General features: G+C 37.8%; 1 protein-coding gene across 3 annotated transcripts in view; it reads left to right on the top strand.

Moving 5' to 3' along the window:
- DOCK2 (dedicator of cytokinesis 2) overlaps window positions 1-20,953 on the top strand; it is a 167,440-nt gene that overhangs the window by 24,010 nt on the left and 122,477 nt on the right. For all 3 annotated transcript variants that reach the window (XM_057415140.1, XM_057415142.1, XM_057415143.1), the window contains exons 15-25: window positions 1,330-1,428; window positions 2,716-2,788; window positions 2,870-2,973; window positions 5,102-5,285; window positions 5,388-5,485; window positions 6,174-6,263; window positions 6,512-6,612; window positions 9,156-9,290; window positions 12,494-12,602; window positions 19,296-19,366; window positions 20,044-20,150. In XM_057415140.1, the coding sequence (XP_057271123.1) occupies window positions 1,330-1,428; window positions 2,716-2,788; window positions 2,870-2,973; window positions 5,102-5,285; window positions 5,388-5,485; window positions 6,174-6,263; window positions 6,512-6,612; window positions 9,156-9,290; window positions 12,494-12,602; window positions 19,296-19,366; window positions 20,044-20,150 (1,171 nt within the window). The remainder of the gene's footprint in view (window positions 1-1,329; window positions 1,429-2,715; window positions 2,789-2,869; window positions 2,974-5,101; window positions 5,286-5,387; window positions 5,486-6,173; window positions 6,264-6,511; window positions 6,613-9,155; window positions 9,291-12,493; window positions 12,603-19,295; window positions 19,367-20,043; window positions 20,151-20,953) is intronic.

The raw sequence follows: 20,953 nt of genomic DNA, 5'->3' as shown, positions 1-20,953 counted from the left end.
TGTTTAAAGTGGCGTATCTATTAAAGTCTTATAAATGTCTTGCATTAAACTGTACCAAGAAAAACCATCGAATGACCTATTTTAGCTGTGCCAAGGAACAAATGCTGTTTCTGACAAATCTGCATCTCCAGGGTTTTTCTTGTGGAAGTTCCCAGAGGAATGCAATTTGCCTGTTAAAATGTTAGAAGTACCATTTCTGCTATATAACAAACCAATGATTTGTGCCAGGAAGGCTGTGTCATTGTCCCTTGAAGGAAGTACATAGACAATAACTAAATTAGTGACAACAGAGGAGCATAGACACTGTGCATATACGACATAAATATTTACAGTGTGTTTTTGCTTGTCTAATTGCATTTTAAGGAATGTTTGCCCTTTCCTGAGGGTGTTTTAACACAAGGGGGATTTTTGGCCTTTCCTTTTCTGAGCTTTCATTAAATAAGTATTGTGATCATTAGGGTGGAATCATAAGGACACTTCTTGAGATGAAATGAAGATGGAGTAACTCACTGTGGTTCAGGACTTACTAAAATGGGTTTATGAACTACAATTAAATGCTTGACCTTAAGGGTATCTTTAAAGCTTGAATGAAGAAAACCCTAAACCCATGTAATGCTCGGAGTCCACATGACAAATTGTAACCCTGATTACAAAACACTATCTATGAAAACACCTAACCACATGACTTGCATTTAGAGACGTTAACTTTGTTAAATTGGCTTCAGCGATCTCTATTGACAGGTTATATGCTTAAAACACATATACCAAATATTTCTTAACGAAATTAACCTATTTGCAATGCATTAAATATTGTATTCCAGTGTTATACATGTTCAGTTCTACAGGAGCATCTTTTCTCCAAATGCTAGGAGAAAGTGGATTTGTCACTTTGTCTACAAACTGAAATACATGTTCAGTTCGTGCTTGCTTTCTGTGGGTAATATGCCTTAGATGTGTTATGGCAACAGTTTTGAGAACTTAATTGAAATGCTGTTAAATGCAAATAGTAACAGAAGTAACTGATTTTCCCTTTTAGCCTAAAAACTCAATGAATTCAACCCATGAGTTCGTATTAATTTCAGATTTTCTGATTATCCATAGATCAAAACAGGTATATGTTCACTAAACAGCAGCCGGCTGGCTGTGCTTAGGTATCAAACTAGTTTCAGCTGAAGAGCTAGCACAAGATTTACTGTTGCATGTAAAAGGCATTGTGTTCCAGGTGAATGTCACAGAATCATTCAAACAAGCCTCTTGGTTGTGCTCCATTCAATGATTTGCACAAGTTAATCAGCCACTAAGCACTGTTTCTTCCCTCCTTTTGGTAAGAATGCTGTTTGCCTGGGAGCGGGGGACAAACCCGTGAATGAATACAGATCCGTTCTCTACTATCAAGTCAAGCAGCCTCGTTGGATGGAAACATTGAAGGTATGCTGTAGATACTTTCCACCTGCCTTTTCCTCTTCATTTCTTTTTACCTCACACAGAAAGTTGCATGGCATCAGCTTTTCCTGAAAAATAAAAATCGTTCCTGACTACAGCTGTAAGGACGGAGCCTTACTCATACATCAGTTGTCAGATACATGGTTACTGAGGCTGAAAATTTGGCCTAGAAAACGATGTTAGGATTTTGTTTAGCAAAATAAATGAGGTCCTCTTAGATAACCTTATGTCCTAACATGGCTCATAAAGAATGAAACATTGCAGAATGAATTCTATTGCAGTGAGAGCATGTGGAGCTACAGTTGCATGATTAAACCCACAAAACTCCCAAAGAAACAAAAACCCCATACAACCCATATTCCTTCTCCCCACTATTGTGACTAGAGGGGAAAAAAACCTGTCTTGGATATCTTTTAAGGCACACCAGTAATTATCTGGATTTAAAGTCTTTGACTGGAAAATGCTCAGAAGCTTCCAGCACTTCTTATAAAGCACGTCTCAGGCTTGCTAGCAACTATGATTTTAAGATGACTGTGGAAAGCAATATTGTCATGTATGACGAGTCCATAATTATTACACCAAAGTGTGTTGCTGAGATTGGGCAGCGCAGGGAGGGAACGGAAGTTGGAACAGAAACTTATTTGTTGCTTTGAAAACATTGAGCCATTCTGGTCATTGCTTACTGTATTAGTTTTAACCATTAACAAGTAGTTAATATGAAGGAGTGTTATGCAGTGAGGTTTTTAAAGGGAAATTGCGAATGAACACAAGGGAATACAAGTCTAAAGTTTCAGAACTATAAACATGATAATGTGAAAGTTTGTTCCCATTCTTATGCAGTTGAGCTTTTTTGTTATGTATTTTTTATAATTATACCTAAATTTTTCACTCAAATTTTCATACCTTTTTCACCTGTTTATTAAATTGGTTGTCAGTTTATATGTGTGAAATAGAAGTTTTGCAGAGCATAATTTGGTTCAGTTACCAGATAATAAGGCTGCAGTGTGCTTATTTTCTGGTGTACAAGCACCTGTGTGTTTTAACTCACTGGTTCTTTGGTGGTGCTAGACTTTGAGCAAAGTCTAACAGGTAATTGCTTATTAGCCAGCACTTCTGCTACTGTGAGCAGGCTCGATAGTTTTAAATGCGCTGTGGAAGGCATGGAGCCGGCAGAAGCGATGCTTATTTGGTCTAAAATAGGAGCTGGTTGGATGTGAAACCAGCTTCTGCCTCCCCCATAACTCTACTTGTTATTTTCTGATTTTAAAAAAGGTAGCAGTCCCTATTGAAGACATGCAAAGGATACATCTGCGCTTCATGTTCAGACACAGGTCATCTCAAGAGTGTAAGTAGGGAATTTTACTTTAGTGAATATTCATTCATTAATTTATTAATTTCAGTCAACTGAAAATATTTTTCTTTGTAGCTAAAGATAAAGGAGAAAAGAATTTTGCAATGGCCTACATAAGGCTAATGAAGGAGGATGGAACAACTCTTCAGGATGGCACCCATGATTTGTTAGTCTTAAAGGTATTGGATCAATTTTTTTCTATCCCCCACAACATCTTTTTTCACACTGTTGTCCTTGACTGCATTGTGTAATTTCTTAGTGAAGAATTTTCTAATATTCTGTCAAAGAGAAATACGGTTTTCATCTGAACAACAAAAAAATATAATATAACTTGTTCCATGGTGAGTAAATGTTGCTTCAAATTGTAATTAGGCAAAGATGGTTTCTACGCACAGTGAGAAACAGCTACTCTTCCTACTGTCTTCATGGAAGTTGTGCTTTTGGCCTTCCATAGTATAGAGGAAATTATGCTAAAGCTCAGTACCTGGAAGGGGGAGAGGGGGAGGGAATTGTTTTGATTCATTTAGAATCTTTGTCACATGAATAATCAGGGAATGCAGTCTTAGAGAATTGGTTGGTTGAAACTGCTCTGTGTAGCTACTCAGGTACAAAAGTGACAGTTTCAGGAATCTGATTGAAATCACTTCCAATACAGAAGAAATTTTACTGTAGGTGTTAGTGATCTTTTCTATGAGCTAGTTTGCCTTAACATTAATGGCAGTCGAGATGCATATGAGTAGATCAAGTAGTTTAGATAGTGCAACAAAAGTTTATGGCGGTGTAATAGTATTTATTTTCATTGCTGCTAACATTGATAAATACTTAGACCATAAGGAAAATAACAATCCTGTTGTATGACTGTGTGGTTAATGTTGGCTATGAAATTCCAATTAATTAATTTCTCATTGATGCAGTAATTTTTCCTTAAGTGACGCCATAGATGAGAAATGCTAAATGGAGTTGACCCAGTTTGTTTGGGAGACTTAGACAGATTTTCTGACATATGTTTGCCTATTCTAGTATTAAGAACAGTAACTGTAAACTCTAAAAGTTTCAAAGAGTCATACATCTGGCCTCTCAAAATAAGTGATTTGAAAACTGAAGTTTAAACAGTATACTTTATTTTTACTGCCTTCAGGCATTGAAACTTTTTGAGAGACTTTTGGATCAAAATGTCAAGCCTTTTCCCTTTTTTCTGTCTGACTTGTCTCAAAAAGAAGGAGTCAAGGTTTTCTTTGGGTTCCAAAAATTCTGAGAAGTAATTATTTGGCAATCTTCATACAATCCTAAGAGTTAGTAATCCTGTCTTGCTGCATAAGGATTTTGCCGTTGTCTGTCTAGGTCTCTATATAGTCAAATTGAAATCTTACTTCTTGTCTGAATAGGAAGTAGTCTGCACATCTACACAATTGGTCACAGAACTACAGAGTATTTTTCTAGATCCTGGTTTCTGCAGTTCCTTGTTTATGCACAATTGTAGACAAAGGGTCTGCAATTGAATCAGATCTGTGACAGTGCTTTAGGTTTAAGTGGCAGCTCTTAAACTCATTGGGGGAATTTTACTGAGCAGGGTTTCTGAAGAAGAATCATATCTCTAAGCACTGAGTATATTTTTATTGTCTTTGTCTAAAGCTGCTTTCCTGTCTGCAGGATGAATCAAAAGTTGAGATGCAAAATAATCTGGGAGGGCTGTGGCATGCAACTTGATGAAATAAAGGGTGAAAAACACCTGTTGGCTCTCTGGTTTTCTGGCATTTATTCTACTGAACAGCATAAAATCTGCTATACCTTTGTCAGTTACTGCAGCATATTGTGTAATTTAAATACAATCTTACCATGCTCTGATATTTGATAGTGCTGATGTTCTTTCCCTATGCTGTCTTATTTTCTTCTTGTATGCATACATCATAACTGTGTTGTGTGTATCCTGTGTACAATCTTGAAGGTGATGCTCAATAGTCTATTGCGTTTTGTAGCTACTGACGTTTTAATGGCAAATCAGCTCTTTTACTGTGATGCTGATGTCACACCTCATAGTTTCTTATTGCACCTAAAAAACACATACTCTTTATAACTTCAATGAAGCATTTTCCATGTGTGTTCATTGCAGCCTTTCTTGCTGACTAGCATTGGCTCCTGGTTTACCTCTACTGAGTCACGTTGGGACTTAGGTATTCTTTGTCTTTTAGTCCATGTATTTAAGCCCGTAGGAACAGAGCTTTTTGTTTATTTCTTATGAAGTACAAAATAAATCTGATTTTAAATCCAGTGTGTGAAATATGTAATAAATGCTATGTTGCTTTTCAGGGGGACAGTAAAAAAATGGAGGATGCTAATGCTTATTTGACGTTACCTTCTACACGTCAGCACATAGAAAGTAAAGGAGTGACCATAGGCAGGAACTCGAGTATTGCAGGCGGGCTTTCAGTAAGCTCACGAGATGCATTTTATATTTCAACTCTTGTTTGTTCTACAAAGCTAACTCAGAATGGTATGTATCTTCTAAGCAGGTAGAAGCTTTAGAAAGCAGACATTTGTGCAGATGATAAATCACATCTTCAATTTTATTGTCTGTCCATTTATTTTCTTCTAGTGGGGTTACTAGGTCTCTTGAAGTGGCGTATGAAGCCAGAGCTGCTTCAGGATAACCTGGAAAAACTGAAGATTGTGGATGGAGAGGAAGTTGTGAAGGTATATCTCTATCTAGTTATTTCTGTAACGGTTATTCTTCATGTCCTTTCATAGCATGACAGAAATAAAATGCTGCATAGTTTCAAAAAGGAAAATAAAAGAAATTGAAGGGTCAGCTAGGTAAAGATAGGAACTTAAGGCAGCCTCACAATTACGCTTTCTTTAATGAGTTTCATTCAGTGTAATGCCTTTGTTAGGGACAGTTTGCAAAAGATTTCTATACTATTAAATTTGTGTTATTCTTCAAATACAAGCATTAGATGTCTCTGGAGAGAAGGAAGGAGGAAGGAGAACTTAAAACAGAAAAGAAGAAAAAAACTCAGCTTTGAATCAGACCACAGTATATAAAGTGTTTTTTTAATCATCATGTATATGTGACAATAGCAACTGCTACTCAGTATCACTAAGAAACTAGGAATACAGTTTTAGATAGTTATGTCATTCATATTATATTTTTAGCTTTTCCATACTCTTTGAGATAGACATTTACTATTTCCTGCTCATGGTCTGAGGATGTAAGCTTTAAAATTAAGGAAACTAGAGCCTAAATCGTTGGGAATGTTTCCTGAATATAAGTGACTTTTCAGTAAAGGCCTTTAAAATTCAAACTTGAGAGAAACCAGGTCTACTCTCTGAGAACTGACAGGTTGTATTGGTTGCCAATTTGTCTTTTCATGTTGTTCTATAGTTTCTCCAAGATACGCTGGATGCCCTGTTTAACATCATGATGGAACATTCCCACAGTAATGAATACGATATTCTCGTCTTTGATGCACTGGTAAGAATCAGCACTGAAGGATTTTATTTGTCAAGAACCCTGTATTTCTGAATGGGCTATCAAGATGTTTAATTCAGGGAATGTTTTAAAATCTGTGCAGAACAGCTGGAATATTACTATTTTCACTGAAATGTAAATTTCTTTTAAAACTCCTAAATAATAGATGTAAAAAATATTTCAGAAGATTAATATTAAATATTTAAAATATGTCTTTATGAGAAATGCTGATTATGTCCATCTCTGTTTAGATCTATATCATAGGGCTTATTGCAGACCGTAAGTTTCAACATTTTAACACTGTTCTGGAAGCATATATCCAGCAGCATTTTAGTGCAACGTTGGCATACAAGTAAGTTTGTTTCCTTTGGTTTCTCTTTTTTTGCTGAATCTCCATCATCACGTTAAGCAAAGTAAATCGTGTTTGTGACTTTTCTGATGTAATTTATGGTGACTGTTGTTTTAATGCTGCCGTTTGCTTATCTGGAAATAAACCTGCCTCTGAGAGAGATATATGATTATGTGTAGAGTTGACTGACAGGTAGTAATTAAGTTGTAGTTAAATGATTCTTTTGGTATTCATTTTCTCTTGTCTGAGCACTTCACCTGTATGCTGTCAAATTTGTTAAAATATACTTTGCTGTAAAGCCCCTCTCTATATTCTTGGCCTTGGAATGCCTTAAGTGAGGACTTGAGGATGTCCTTAACCTGTTTATAAAGGTTTCCATGTCTTCTTTTACAGCAAACAAACTCATGGGGGAAAGAAATTTTCTGGGAACTGTCAAGTCTTCATGTGTAGCTCACAGTTAGCTGCTGCACCAGGCAGGTTTCAGTGCACTGAACTAGAATTTAGGTGTTTGTTATGTGGTCTGCTGTTAACTGGAGTCTGAGTATTTGTTACGTGGCCATGCAGTGGGCAGGTGGACAGGTTTGTGCTGGGGTTTGTTCCTTTTCTTTTATTTTTGGAGCATCCAGGTAATGCCCAGATGGGAAGACATGGCCTCATAGAAAAGAATGAAAATGAAACTCTGCAGTCATGTGATACAGTAAATTTAACGCTGGATTTTACTGTATCTAAACTAAATTTTCCCAGATTATGGTAGGATAAAATTGCTTTGAATGATGAGGAACGATAACATCTTCTGTTAATGCTGATCTTGGCGAAGTGCTATAACAGGGTAGTTGTATTTTTTTAACCTACCTGAAGAGTTCTTCTGGCAGCTTAATGGGATGTCAGATTGAAGCTGAACTTGAATTTAGGATATGAATAGTAGATGGAAGACTTTAGCTGAAGGTTTGGAATAGTTGAGAATGTCTTGCAGTTTCCTGTGCTGAATTTGCATCAGTTCCAACTCAACAGGAAATGTCACACAGATTGAGCACTAGAACATGAATTTGCTGTGCTGAAAGGCAGTAGTGCACAATCAATCCTTTCTCACATTCTGGGAAAGCTGAAGTTAGCATTACTGGGCTCAGAAAGCTCAAGCGCATACTCCTCTTTAGTCCTCCGTCACTCCGTATGTAATAAGCACATTTAATTTAATGCTTTATATTATTGTGAAGGAAGAGAAGGTTGGCTGTGGACATTTGGGACAGCCTTATTTGCTTAAAGTATTTCTAAGATTTACCTAACTGGGAGTTTCTGATGATTTAATCAGTCACAGGAGCAAAATGATTTTTATGAGTATTCCCACTATCGTGAGTTTCCTTGGTATCGTTGGTTCCATGCACACTGTGGAAGATGAACTGTGTTTCAAGTGTAGGTGACAATATCAACAGATAGCTGTCTATGACCTAACTCATAGTTAGGAAGGAAACACTGTGTCTCAGGCATATTATGACATATTATGAAATTGTATTTTGGCCAGACTCTTGGTATACTAACTGGAGAAGGCCTGTTTGTTCTTCGGTTCCTATTTAGTTATCCATTTGTACCTAGCTTTTATACAGGACTTCACATTGACAGTTGAGGCACCTTGAGTGGACTGCCCCTGCATGCAGGTTGGATAAGTCTTGTTACAACTCACGACAAATTACTGAGCTGTGACCTCAGAGAAGCTGTAAAAAGGAGTAAATGGAAACACACAATGGGTGTAGTGCTCAGAAGGCTGAGAGGCTGAAAGCGTGATATTTTGGTCCTGAAATGTAAGTTAGGCTAGGGCAGTGGGGCTGAGGATGTGCCTGTTCGTTACACAGATGGAGAAAGAGATATTCACACACAGATGTATATATTCTCTGTGTGATTGTAAGCAGTTCTTGGTGCTATTATTTGCATGCAAGTCTGTTCCAAATATCATCGTGATCATTTACTCGCGTTTCAACAGTCCAGTTGGTGAACTGTTAAGTCTCATCAACATGCAAGTGCTTGTTTGTTTTTTGTTGTTTTGGTTGGTTGCTTTGCTTTGCTTAGGGTAGTGGATGGGATTTTTGTAGTGCTAGAGAAAAAACAAAGCAAACCAACAAAAAAACCTCACAAAAGAAAAATAGAAAACAAACTAAAAGCAACCCCCCAAATCCAACCCCCCTTAATTCTTATAGCTGCAATAAGCTCAATATTATATCGTTATTAGCCAAATCATTTAAGATGAAACTATAACTATAAGTTAAGCGTCTTAGTTTTAGATGAGCTTTTGCACTCTATCAGGTAGTGTGTTTAACAACAAATTGCCTTTGGATACAAAGCAAGGAAGTCTTTAAATGAAAGAAATGCTTTAAGCTGATATTGCTGTGTACCAGAATATTGTACTATTTTTACATGCAGTTAATTTAGAGCATGTCATAACATTGGGGGGTGTGTGCTTGACTAAGCAGAAACATTGATTTGGAGTAGCCAACCAAGTTAGAGAAGTTAATTAAGAAATTAAGAATTATTTTTAAAATGTGTTCTAACTTCAGGAAATTAATGAGTGTTCTGAAGACATATCTGGATACCTCCAGCCGAGGGGAGCAATGCGAACCTATCCTGAGAACCCTGAAAGCACTGGAATATGTTTTCAAGTTCATTGTTAGATCAAGGACATTATTTTCACAGTAAGTACCCAGGCAATTGCCGTTTCACTTGCAGCTCAATAACAGGACTAGAAGTAAAGCTGAGAAACGGAAAATATTGCTTCCAGAACAGGACTGTATCTTTTGTTTTCACAAATAAAACATAAAAACTGGTAACTAGCTGAAAATACAGACATGCTGGAATATTTTTTTTGAGAGGGAATGTTCAAAAATCTGCTTTCTGATTCACAGTGTAAGTTCCAGAGGCACGTTCATCATCATCTGATACTGTTCAGTAACAGCAGCCGATTTCAAAGGGTGATTATTCTTCGTGCCAGGTGACTTGGCCTAAGACCAATGGATGGCCAAATGTGACAGATGGCTTGAAGCTCGATGCTTGTCCTTGAGATCACAGTGTTCAGCAGCTCAGACTGTGCATAGAACAATTAAATTTTCAGTAATCATAGTCCATTTGCATTTAGAGTTTCAGATCTCCAGTTAAGGAATTTATATTTATGTTTTGGACACATATAAAAAGAGTGTAAAGCTGTGTAAAGAAGGAGATGATGCTTATAAGAATAGAACATTAGTAGTTCAAAGCTTTAGTTTAAATTTAAACTTAAATTTTAAATTTAAGGTGTTGTGGCAAAAGGGGACAATTAGAGTTTTGGGGAAGGAAGCATCATGTGGAGGATTGTGGAAGATGTTTTGCATGGAAGAGTTTTGTTCTGGGGAGTACTTTAGTCATCGGTTTAATTCCTAGTAATAGCTGCAGCAGCATTGGACAGTCTGGCAAATGAGGTCTGAAACTCTAAATTCAGTTGGACAATTATTATTACAGGCAGTAATAGCTCTTGCAAACAGTAGCTTTGGGCAAATACAACCAACCAGTGAACAGTATCATCTGATACTGTATATTCTATCTGTGATTCTATTTGTCTCTAGATATTGTGATCTAACTTTTTGGAGACAATTTCCTATTGTCAGACTGGTCATGAAAATGAAGTAAATGTGGAAAAGAAATGGATTAATGTATTTTCTTCCCATGAGAAAAGTTAGGGTTTACAGCTGAAGTACTTTGCTTTCAAAGGTTGAGATTAGCCTTCTTGGAGACAAATATTTTGAATTAATAGAGCTGAGACAGATTTTTAGATCATTCTCTCATTAATTTGATGGGCTGCTGAAGAAACTAAGCTGCCTTGCTGAAAGGTAGGAGACGTACAAAGTGGAAATTGTGTAGGAAAGAGATGAATAATGATTTCTAATGTTAGACATAAAATGGGAGACTTTTTTTATCTCGTTGTCAGGCAGATACATTGACAATAACCAAGTTCTACTTTAATTTACATTCATTCAATCAATCCCGTGGAAGCTGTACAGAGATGTCATGAAAGCAGATTTGGTTTTTTACTCCAGTCAGCGGAACTAAGGTTAAGTCTTGCAGCTGTTTGTTCAGTAACTATGTTTTGCTGAAAGGTCATATACATTAGTGAAAGGTTTGCATAATACAGACTCTGAAAACATGAAATGTTTACTTTCCTCCTTTCATTGGCCTATGTATATGTTTGTTGCTGAAATTCATGTGCGCTTTTGGGATGAAGTTGTTTCCAAACAAATAATTAAACATCTTTTTAAAATTTGTTTTCAGAACGAGTGATTTTGATTGGAATTTAACACAGAAAATTGTTCCTCAATGGACGCTAGATCATGAATCAGGAAATAGTTATAATTCTGCCTGGCATAATGAATCCTAGTGGAAATTCTAAGAGCATGTTTAATACATGTTGTGTGATGCTTCTGCCTCCCTCCTTGCTCCACAGATTGAGTCAAGAGAACTTCCAGTTTCCTCTTGCATTACAACAATAGGTTTAAGAAACTTCCTTTACTTTTGCAGCAATGTTTTACCATCAATAAAAGTATCAGTGCATTAGCCAAATGAACACTTAGAGACAGTCACATTGCCACAACTTCCGTTTACTTCATTCCCATTGAAAACCAGATTTAAATAGCCCCCCATGCCAAAATCTCCAGTATTAAAAAAAAAAAATCAAGCGAAACACAAGCTCCTAGAATATGACTTGATACTAAATGAGATGACTTTTCTATGTAAGTGTGCTTATACTAAAACTTACTTGTTTCAAGATGCGTTTCACGCCTAAGTTTTTTGGGTATGCATTTTTTGTTCAGCTACCACACCTCAGTAGGGCCATACCTCAAGCAGTGAGTATTATGTATGTTTTTCCTATGCAGGTGATGTTTTGGATCTTGGGGTTCCTTTCCAAGTACTGACTTAAATCTCATTGACAAGCCATAACCTGATCAGTGCAGATGTCATGGGCCTGAACAGTGGCACTGTTTCCCTTTCCTCGAAGCTTCTTGCCAGTCACTGTATAAATAACAGTTTTGACGTTTCCTTGCTGTAGACAAAAGCTCTTAATTTGCCTTTAGGTCCTTTAAGGAACTCAAGTTTCAAGTTGAAAAGAAAAGAACATCATGCTGGCGTACATGACTTGATAAAGAAGGATTTTTCTCTTCTGGTGGAGCAGGCAGTGTTCTGATAGGTGCAGCATTCAGTTCACAGTGTTCTACACACACTTCTGACTTCTCTTGCTGCCTCACTTTTTTGCTTAGCTTGTTTAACTTTTGACAGCTATTTCAGGTAATTAATTTACCATGTCACCAGTGGCTTTTACTGTTCGTGGAGGCAGCATTTAGTATTAATAGCTAGTATGAACAATACAGGAGAGAGAATCTGAAAGGTTCAGACTTTAGGACAGGGAATGAAGAAATAATGGAGTGAGCTTGATATAAATGTGCTATTTCACTTCTGAGCATCAAATAGAGATTTTTCAAAAAGCAGACTGGTTTATGGGGACAGTAAATAGAACCATTTGAGAAAATGGCAATAGCAGAAGAAACAAGCAGTGAGAATATGTGACAAATATCTTAGAGTACCTTTGCCACACAAGTCACTTTGAAAGTGAAACAGCGTGCTTACATAAGCTCAGATCTGGGAGGTATCATTTGTTAGAGGTTTTTGAATGAAATGGAAATGTTTCTGTTGTGTTCAAGATGAAGAATTTCTACATCATGCAGTGAATAGCAGATATAACCCACCGATGAAACACCTAGGTACATAATTTTGGATCAACTTTAAATATATTTGTAAGGTAGTGTTAAATCTGGTACACCTAGGACTATGACATTTTCTGTTTCTGAAAGGATAACCTGATGTGTCTCAACAGATTATATGAAGGCAAAGAACAAATAGAATTTGAAGAATCTATGAGGAGACTCTTTGAATCCATCAACAACCTGATGAAAAGCCAATATAAAACTGCTATTTTATTGCAGGTTGGTGTGTGTGTGTAAACAACAGGTTTGCTTTGGCTTTTTATATGGTTTGGTTTGTGGGCTTTTTGTTCTTTATAAATTGCGGAAAAGACACCTGTGGGAAACTTATTTTTGGTGTCTCTTTTGTAATTCCCCTGTACTGGAAGACTGAGTTGCCTAACAGAGTTTGAAGCATGAGTTGAAAAGGTTAGGAGAAGAAACATTTATGTGGCTGTATGAATGTACCGTGTGAAAGAACCAAAACACAGGTGCTGGAATCTTTCAGGGAATCTAATGAAGTGAAGCCGTCAGTGGGAGCTGAATATTTAATTCCTGAGTTTCTTCAGATAATGCTGAACAGGGATTCCATCATCTTAGTTTGAAAAGTAAACAAGACAGTATCAGCCTTTTGGAAGTATGTAATTTAAACAACAACTGAAAGTAGGATTAAGGCTTCACATTCATGTCAATCTTAGTTATTCTAACACTTTGGAATCTGATGTGAAGAAAATCAGAAAAGAAAGAGCTAGTAAGACCATTAATAGCAAATAATTGGTATGTGGTTCTGCATTAAAACAGAAAACTATCAAGGCTTTCTATAAAGTAGGAAGCAGAAGATTTTACTAGACAACTGCAATATTGATGCTTTGTATATTCTATGTTATGTAATAATTGTATTTATTGGTCTTGACTTTGCTTCTTCTTTTGTGTTTGATTTCTTTTGATATGGCTTATACTAGAAATAAATTGGGGGTGTGTAAAATAAAAACATTCCACTCCATTGTAAACTCCATGGGCACGTCAGTCATAATAGCTTTCACAATGGACAATGTTTTCCTGTGCCTATTTGGAGAGACTTCAGTTATGATACTTGAGACTCCTGCTGTGGTAGGCCAGGAAAACTGAGATATTTTCTGCACTGGGTGAGATGGAGCAGGAAGGGGTAGAAGTAATTTCCTAAGTCTGCCTCTTCCTAAAGCCAACACTGCTTTTTCTTCCCCCCCTGCCCCATATTGAGTTTTGGCATGACAGTGATAGATGATGAAGTAGTACAAAGTTAACTTTGCAGGGTAAGGGAAAGGTGGTTATGCAGAGCTATTACAAATACACAAGTCTCCACAGGTGTTACACTTTGCATACCCAGAGAGGAAAGTTCACAAAGTCTATTGGAAAAATACACAAATAATCAGAGTATCAAAGTAGCCTTAAATTTGAAGTGATTATTGATATTAATTAAGGGGGAACATGGATTGCTAGGATCAACTGAATGAGTCCAAGTGGATTATACTCTGATGGTAACAGACAAGAAAGTTTAAGGAGCTGTGGAGAAAATTAAAGTAATTTGGTTTCCCAGGATATTGAGACTTAAAATGCAGTTTGTAGAGCCTTAATAAGAGTTAAGAATGTGAAATCTTAACTCTTATTTAACCCTTAGTTCTCCAAATACCTCTGATGTTTAGCTCTTGAAGATGTAAAGAATTCTGTTGAAACCTGAAATGTCTGTTGGTCTCTAATAATCTCTAATAATTTTTTTATCATTTTTTTAAACTTGGCCCTCAGTGTTTTAGTCCGTAGTGATATCCCAGTCATTTTTACTGATAGCGGTCAGACTCAGGCTTGTATTGAATATTAATTCAGCCAGGAAAAACTGGGGTTTAAAATTACATGTCATATGAAACAACCCAGTCAGTGCCAGGAGCACTTTATTGTTTCAATTTAGTTTTATCATCAGAGTAATATCTTCCTTATCTGTTACATGATGCATAAGTTTATAAAGTTTCAAATCTAACTTTTCAATCTCTTGTTCTCAAGCTGGCTGCAGTAGATAGATGCTTTGCCTGATTTTACTGCCTGAGCTTTGAGGAGGGTTGATATCTGCTTCTGTTTTGCAGTACTGTTAATGTCAGCTTTGGACAGCTGAAGGCTGAATTTCCAGTTGGTAATTCTCAAATCGATGAAGTTACTTCTTTTGTTTAAAGATACAGACAGAATGCTCCTCACCTTCAGCATTGCAGGAAGTCATTTCACTACAATTAGGATTAGAATTTCAATATCCTAACTTAGCTGAGGTTTAAAAGCAACCGTGTGAACTGGAGAGTGACCTCTTTCCAGGTCTTGGGACGTTACTTTATAAAGAGATTCCTCCTTGTAGTCGAGACTGGGAATGTTCTAAATTCACTAGTATGAATGTGCATCTTTTAAGCAAAGTGTGCACTCCTTTTAAGATGTTTCTCACAGTTTGGGGTTTTTTTTTTTACATAATTTAAAACAATCATTTCTGAACTTGTGCTTACTTAGTGGTGATGGTGGCCCTCCTCTTCCTTGAAACTAGACTTAAACCTTCTCCATTTATTTTGGCTGGGATGATATTGCAGCTCTGTTTCATTTATTAGCTGCTTCTCTGTAGCCACTACTGGTGAATTTTTGTAGGTTTTAAAGATAGTTTTTCCTGAAGTCAGTACTTCTGAACTTGGACTTCCTGAAATTGGGGAACCTGTAAGTTTATTTCTAGAACCTGCAGTTTGGTCAAGGGAGATTCTAGGGGCAAGAGGGAGTAGGGAGGTGTTAGCACCTTCTTTACTTCCCTTAGCTCTCAGGGAGCAAACATTTTCTGCAGATGTATTTTCTGTCTACGTAAATTAGCCTGTTTCTGGGGAACTAAATCTGATAAATTATTTTTAAATTTCAGGTTCTTTATTTTTCATCAGGTCATACTGGTGATGTGTGATTTGCAGTCCGTGAGTGCGCGCTGTCATTGACAAGCCTGTGCTCTCAACCTTCAATTGCAAATCCGGCCCTGGTTCTCTCCCCCAGCTGACACATCATGTTTGACCTAGAGACAGTCTTTTCTGTTGCAAATCTCAGCTACGCCCAGCTCGGTACGAGGGACTGGTTTTACAGATTACTACTCCCAGTTCTATGTATGTTTTCAGAAACCTTATAAGACGCAGTCTCAAGATCAGGAAGACACAGGAAGGAGATTGACTGTGACATTGAGAAGTAGGAAAATAATGTAATATGAAGATGCTACCTTTCTCTTCTCATTTTTTGCCCACATTTTTGACCCATCCTTACTGCTGCAGTAGATTCTAAGAGCTTAAAACAGTACAGGGATGCATAGATTACTTAACAGAGAATATGGTTAGAAAGGTACTGGCAGTGGCACTTTGACTGTGGTGTACAATAGAGTTGGCACAGTAACTTGTTAAAGCTGCCTTGATAGCAAATAAAATTAGACTAAGAAACAGAGCACTGATGATTTCTTTGAATGTTCTTTTCATCTCATGGGTACTGAAATTTCATGAATATGTATAATGTAATGTAACAAAAGAGGGCTAAAAATAAGCTTGGTCAGGAGTAAAGGTGAAAATAAATTTAATAGTATATGTTATATGTAAGAAACAATTTCCTGCAATGCTGTGGGTTTATCTCTAAGGTCTGAAGAATGCAGAACATCTTGTTCTGCTTGCTGAGAGATTTTTGACTTCATTAAGGGCAGTGCTCACTTGTGTCCATAGCGCATCATTTGAAGTAATTACTGCAAATGAAACTTGGGACTTTAAAATAACGCAGGGGATATACTTGTTATTGCCCTGCAGTTGGTACTACAGATCTGCAGGGACGTGCCGGCTGTACCCTTCCGACTTCCCTCCTCATAAGGGTATGGAGTAGGGAATACGTGAGAAGAGAGGCAGCACAATAGACAAAGTGTCACTGGATTACTGCCCAAAGTATTTTGTGGCCTTCTCCTTTATCATTATATTTCACAATGTGAATTGGTGTGAAGGAAATTCTGTGCTGCTATTATACAGTATCTTCTCATAGTATTTGATGTGTGAAGTGGAAGGAACACCACATTACTGAAGTAAAACTGGGTCTAAGTTATGCTTCTAGTCCACCACAGGTATTTGTAGAGGGGTTATAAATAGCTCTGATGTTTTACAGTCTTGATTTGGTTTGCTTTTTTTTTATTAAAACAACATAGAATTTTTTTCTCAACCTATTTCAAGGAGCTAATAATGCCTAAGATCAGTAGGAGATACAATCTCTGCATTGAAGTGGCAATGGCTTTTAAACACTCCTTTGACCTTCCCAGGTTTGAATTGTGGGGATGAAATCTGCAGAGGAATGACTTTATCTGAAAGAATCTTAAGCCATCATCGAGTCTATCTGAAAAACTGTATACAGCCTCACAGAAGCTCACAGCAATAAAAAGCTTTACGGTGTTTAAAAAGCCTAAATGAGAGCCAAAGCAAGCTGTGCTCTGATTGTCTTTATTCTAACCTCCCTACACCCAATAAAGAAGAAACTAAGTTTTTATCAAGGAATTTGCTGTCATACAGATACAGAGGCTACATGTGCTTCATTCAAAGCCTCTTGTTGAAAGCCTCATACTTGTTGAAAGTTTTGGTATAGAAGCACTGTGATGTTGGTAGCTATTGAGGAAGCAGTAGACACCTGCTCATTTAGCAACCAAAAGCTTGTGAAACCATCAGAACACTTAAATTTCAAATTGGTAACTGGAAAGAAAAGTACTTCTTCCTTGGTCTTTGCTGTTTCAGCTGTATATTCATAGTAATGTTCTCCCACTGCTGATAAAATCTCAGGAAATGTAAATTCCAAGACTTTGTTGGATGCTTTCTCATGTTTTGTGGCTGAGATTCAATGACTTGTAGGCAGTGATGAAGCTGCAAGAAGCCATCTGAGGGCAATCAAAAGAGACTTCAGGGCCTTGGGGTGATTGGTTAAGGAATGAGGAGCACAAGCAGTGTTGGAGGGAATGACGTGGGAAGGAACAAGGAGCCAGCAGATCAATACCTGGCTCCAAGCCTGGTGTCACTGGCAGAATTTGTGGGTTTTTTTGGACATGAGTTCGTCTACACAACACAAAACCTGCTGGCAGCAGATGGAGTACAGCTGTCTCAAAGGGGGGAAAGGATCTTTGTGCAGGAATTAGCAGGGCTCACAGAATTAGCTTTAAGCTAGATTTGAAGGGGGTGAGAGGTAAAACCAGGCTCACTAAAGATAAGCTTGATAAGCATGATATGATTGCACAGCATCTTTATGCAGATGTGAACTTCCATAAAAAGGATCTACTGTACATGACCTATTGCAATAGAAAGACGGAAGGGAAGGAACATGGTACCAGATCTATATCAGTGTGGCCAGGTTTTCCGTTTTGACTTATTAGGTAGTATTTTACAAAATATATTTTTAAAACCAAAAGTCAGTTTTTGCTTGGAATGTATTTAACGCAACTCCCAGCCAAGAACTATGGCATATCCTCAGGTATTTAAGAAATACAAGCTTGTTAGTTGGATAAGTCACAGGTCCTTTTGTGAATGTAAAAATCATCATAGGCAGCTCTTATTATCTAAAGGATAAGTAGAGAAATAAGTGGACATCTGCCCAGCAACTGTTATAGATGTGTAATGCGTCTGCTTTTTATGGCAAGACTTTTCACGTTTGCTTTCAAAAGGTATTATAAAGGTGAATAGCTGCAACAGAACTTTATGACAGTGTAATGCAAGTGAGTCTTTAAGGATTTTAGCCTTAACATCCTTAAGTTAGCCTTAAGTTTTTTTCTCTCTTACTTTTCTTTCTTTTTAAGGTTTTGATTATTCCGTTGCACTGTCAAAATACACCTCAGCAATTAATAGGATAAGCTAAACCACCAGGTAGTTTAGCTTCAGATGGTTAGGGAGATGATGCTGCATTTGATCTGTTCCAGAAAGTATAGGTTTGGGGTGGAGAGATGACTGTTATTGTGACTTGTGCCTCCTGCACGGCACATTTCTGGGATGGAATCAGTACAAAGTATGATCAAAAAGCTTCTGCTTTGCTCAGTGCTTGGTTTACATATTTGTATCATAATGACAGTCTTAGTGGTCTGCAAAGAGAGTATGACCTACAAAAGAGGGTCTTAGCCCTTCCAGGCTTCTACAGAGAAAATAAAAAGGACATGGAACTGTTGGAACAAGTCCAGAGGAGGCCACGAGGATGATCAGGGGACTGGAGCACCTCCTGTATGAAGACAGGGTGAGGAAGTTGGGGCTGTTCAGCCTGGAGAAGAGAAGGCTGCGTGGAGACCTCAGAGCAGCCTTCCAGTATCTGAAGGGGGCCTATAGGGATGCTGGGGAGGGACTCTTCATTAGGGACTGTAGTGATAGGACAAGGGGTAACGGGTTCAAACTTAGACAGGGGAAGTTTAGATTGGATCTAAGGAAGAAGTTCTTTACTGTGAGGTTGGTGAGGCACTGGAATGGGTTGCCCAGGGAGGTTGTGAATGCTCCATCCCTGGCAGTTTTCAAGACTAGGCTGGACAGAGCCTTGGGTGAGATGGTTTAGTGTGACGTGTCCCTGCCCATGGCAGGGGGTTTGGAACTGGGTGATCTTAAGGTCCTTTCCAACCCTAACTGTTCTATGATTCTATGAAATATGATCCACTTGGTACTACTGGATTTAACTGAATGGAATTGAATTGAATGCCAAAGTTCCTCTGCATATCCCCAGCATAAAAGCCCTTCTGTGACCGTGTACTCCATTGTGAAAGAAATTAATATTTAAATGTAATGTAAAATGTCAGTCTGAGGAAAGAACAAAGTGATCATTGCTTGTTTTGTGTGTATCTGTTTCAGTGGTGAGCTCTGTATTGTTACATGCTGTATATGCAGATAAACATACAAAATTAACGCGATCTCTGCATCAATTCAGGTTGCTGCCTTGAAGTACATACCATCAGTTCTTCATGATGTTGAAATGGTCTTTGATGCCAAGTTACTGAGGTGAGCTGCTTCTGAGCATTTGGTACATGAATCACACGGTGTATATGATGCATCGCTGCTGTCAACAATGAACTCTTGGTGATCAGCTTGACTCCACAAAACTGTGTCGGTTTGTACTGATCAAGACAGTGGTGGAACACAGGGTGTATGTTTTTAACGCAGAGTTCTTGCCTGACTCACATAATGAATGAATTTATTATGGCAGCCCAATATTTATTGAATAATTATTAGTGAGTTATTGCATATTTATCAGTGAATTAAACACACAAGTGGAACAATCTATCTCTTTTTCTCTTTCTCTCTCCCTGCCCCTCCCTTGAGTAAGTCCTATTCCAGAAAACCAAAGCTGATTTTATCGGTTTGAAATAAGTATCTATCTTTATTTGTCAGAGCTCAATTGCCTCTTCCACACAAAAATATCTTGGTTCTATTGAAAACACTGGAAAGTAATAAACATTTGTAAACACGGCCAAAATCTAGTTCGTCCTCATCTTGTTTCTCTTGAAAGTTTTCTTTCTAACCTGCTACTGATCAATGTTCTTGATAAGGTAAATAAATCTAAGCCTTAAAAAGAAATAAATGGTTAGAAAGATCTGATCTTTTGCTTTTTCTGTCTTTACGAATACATGATGAATTAATCTGTATGGTATTCATGACACTTTTCCTTTCCCATGCAGTCAGCTACTGTATGAATTTTATACTTGCATCCCACCAGTGAAACTACAGAAGCAGAAGGTGCAGTCCATGAAGGAAATAGTACGCAGCAACCTTTTTAAAAAACAAGGTAAATATAAAATGCCTTTCAGGCCTCAAATAAGTAGGTGTGAAAATATTGACTGGCTTTTTGTGCAATTCATGTTTGAAATTGAGTGAAACCAATACTGAGAGGTTGTGAATGCCAGAAGCCTGACCTCTGGAGAGGATTTTCCTGCTCAAGGTGGCTATTGCGCAAAGCCTGACTCCTAGCCTAGAGCCAGGAACAGGTGGGTCTCAGAGGAAGAGTTTTGTGTGTTTTTCCTCTGCAATAATGGCTAGATGGACGAGCTGCATGTATCCTTTCAACCCTTTTGTAAGCACTAAAGGGAAATAGGAAGTGAAACCTTGAGAACACAGCTTTTGTTATATAAGGGCAGAGGTGAAAAAGCCTGACTGTGCTGTAGTATAGCTCAGCTGCAGTGCAGCATTCCCAGTCATAGGAATTACAAGGTTTCTTAACTTTCACCAGAACTTGGTGGCCTCCTTCACTGGCAGATGTAACAAGCAGTACTGAAATATCTCCATCAGCCTTGCCCTTAGTTTTCCTTCATTTTATCGTGGAAAGGGAGTTGCTGCTAAAGGAATCCTAGCAGAGAAGTCCAGTTTTACATGGATGACTTTATCTTGCCTGCTAAGTGTTCTCTCTCCTCTCTTGTGGACCAGATGGCTTGCTTCTCTCTCAGCATCTTAACTGCTGTGTAGAAGATCTCCAGAACATTGAAGGCACATCAGCTACTCAGTGTCCATTTTGTCCATTTGTTCAGTTTCTGACAATTCATAGATCATTCTAGGAACTTGACAGTTTAACAGTGGGTAGCAAATAGTACTGAG

The sequence above is a fragment of the Pezoporus wallicus genome, unplaced genomic scaffold (assembly GCF_028554395.1).
Source record: "Pezoporus wallicus isolate ANWC-B61680 ecotype Strahan unplaced genomic scaffold, APGP_CSIRO_Pwel_v1 contig_4161, whole genome shotgun sequence".
NCBI lineage: Eukaryota > Metazoa > Chordata > Aves > Psittaciformes > Psittacidae > Pezoporus > Pezoporus wallicus.
Note: the sequence above shows the minus strand (reverse complement) of the source record. Positions and strands in the feature narration are given on the sequence as shown.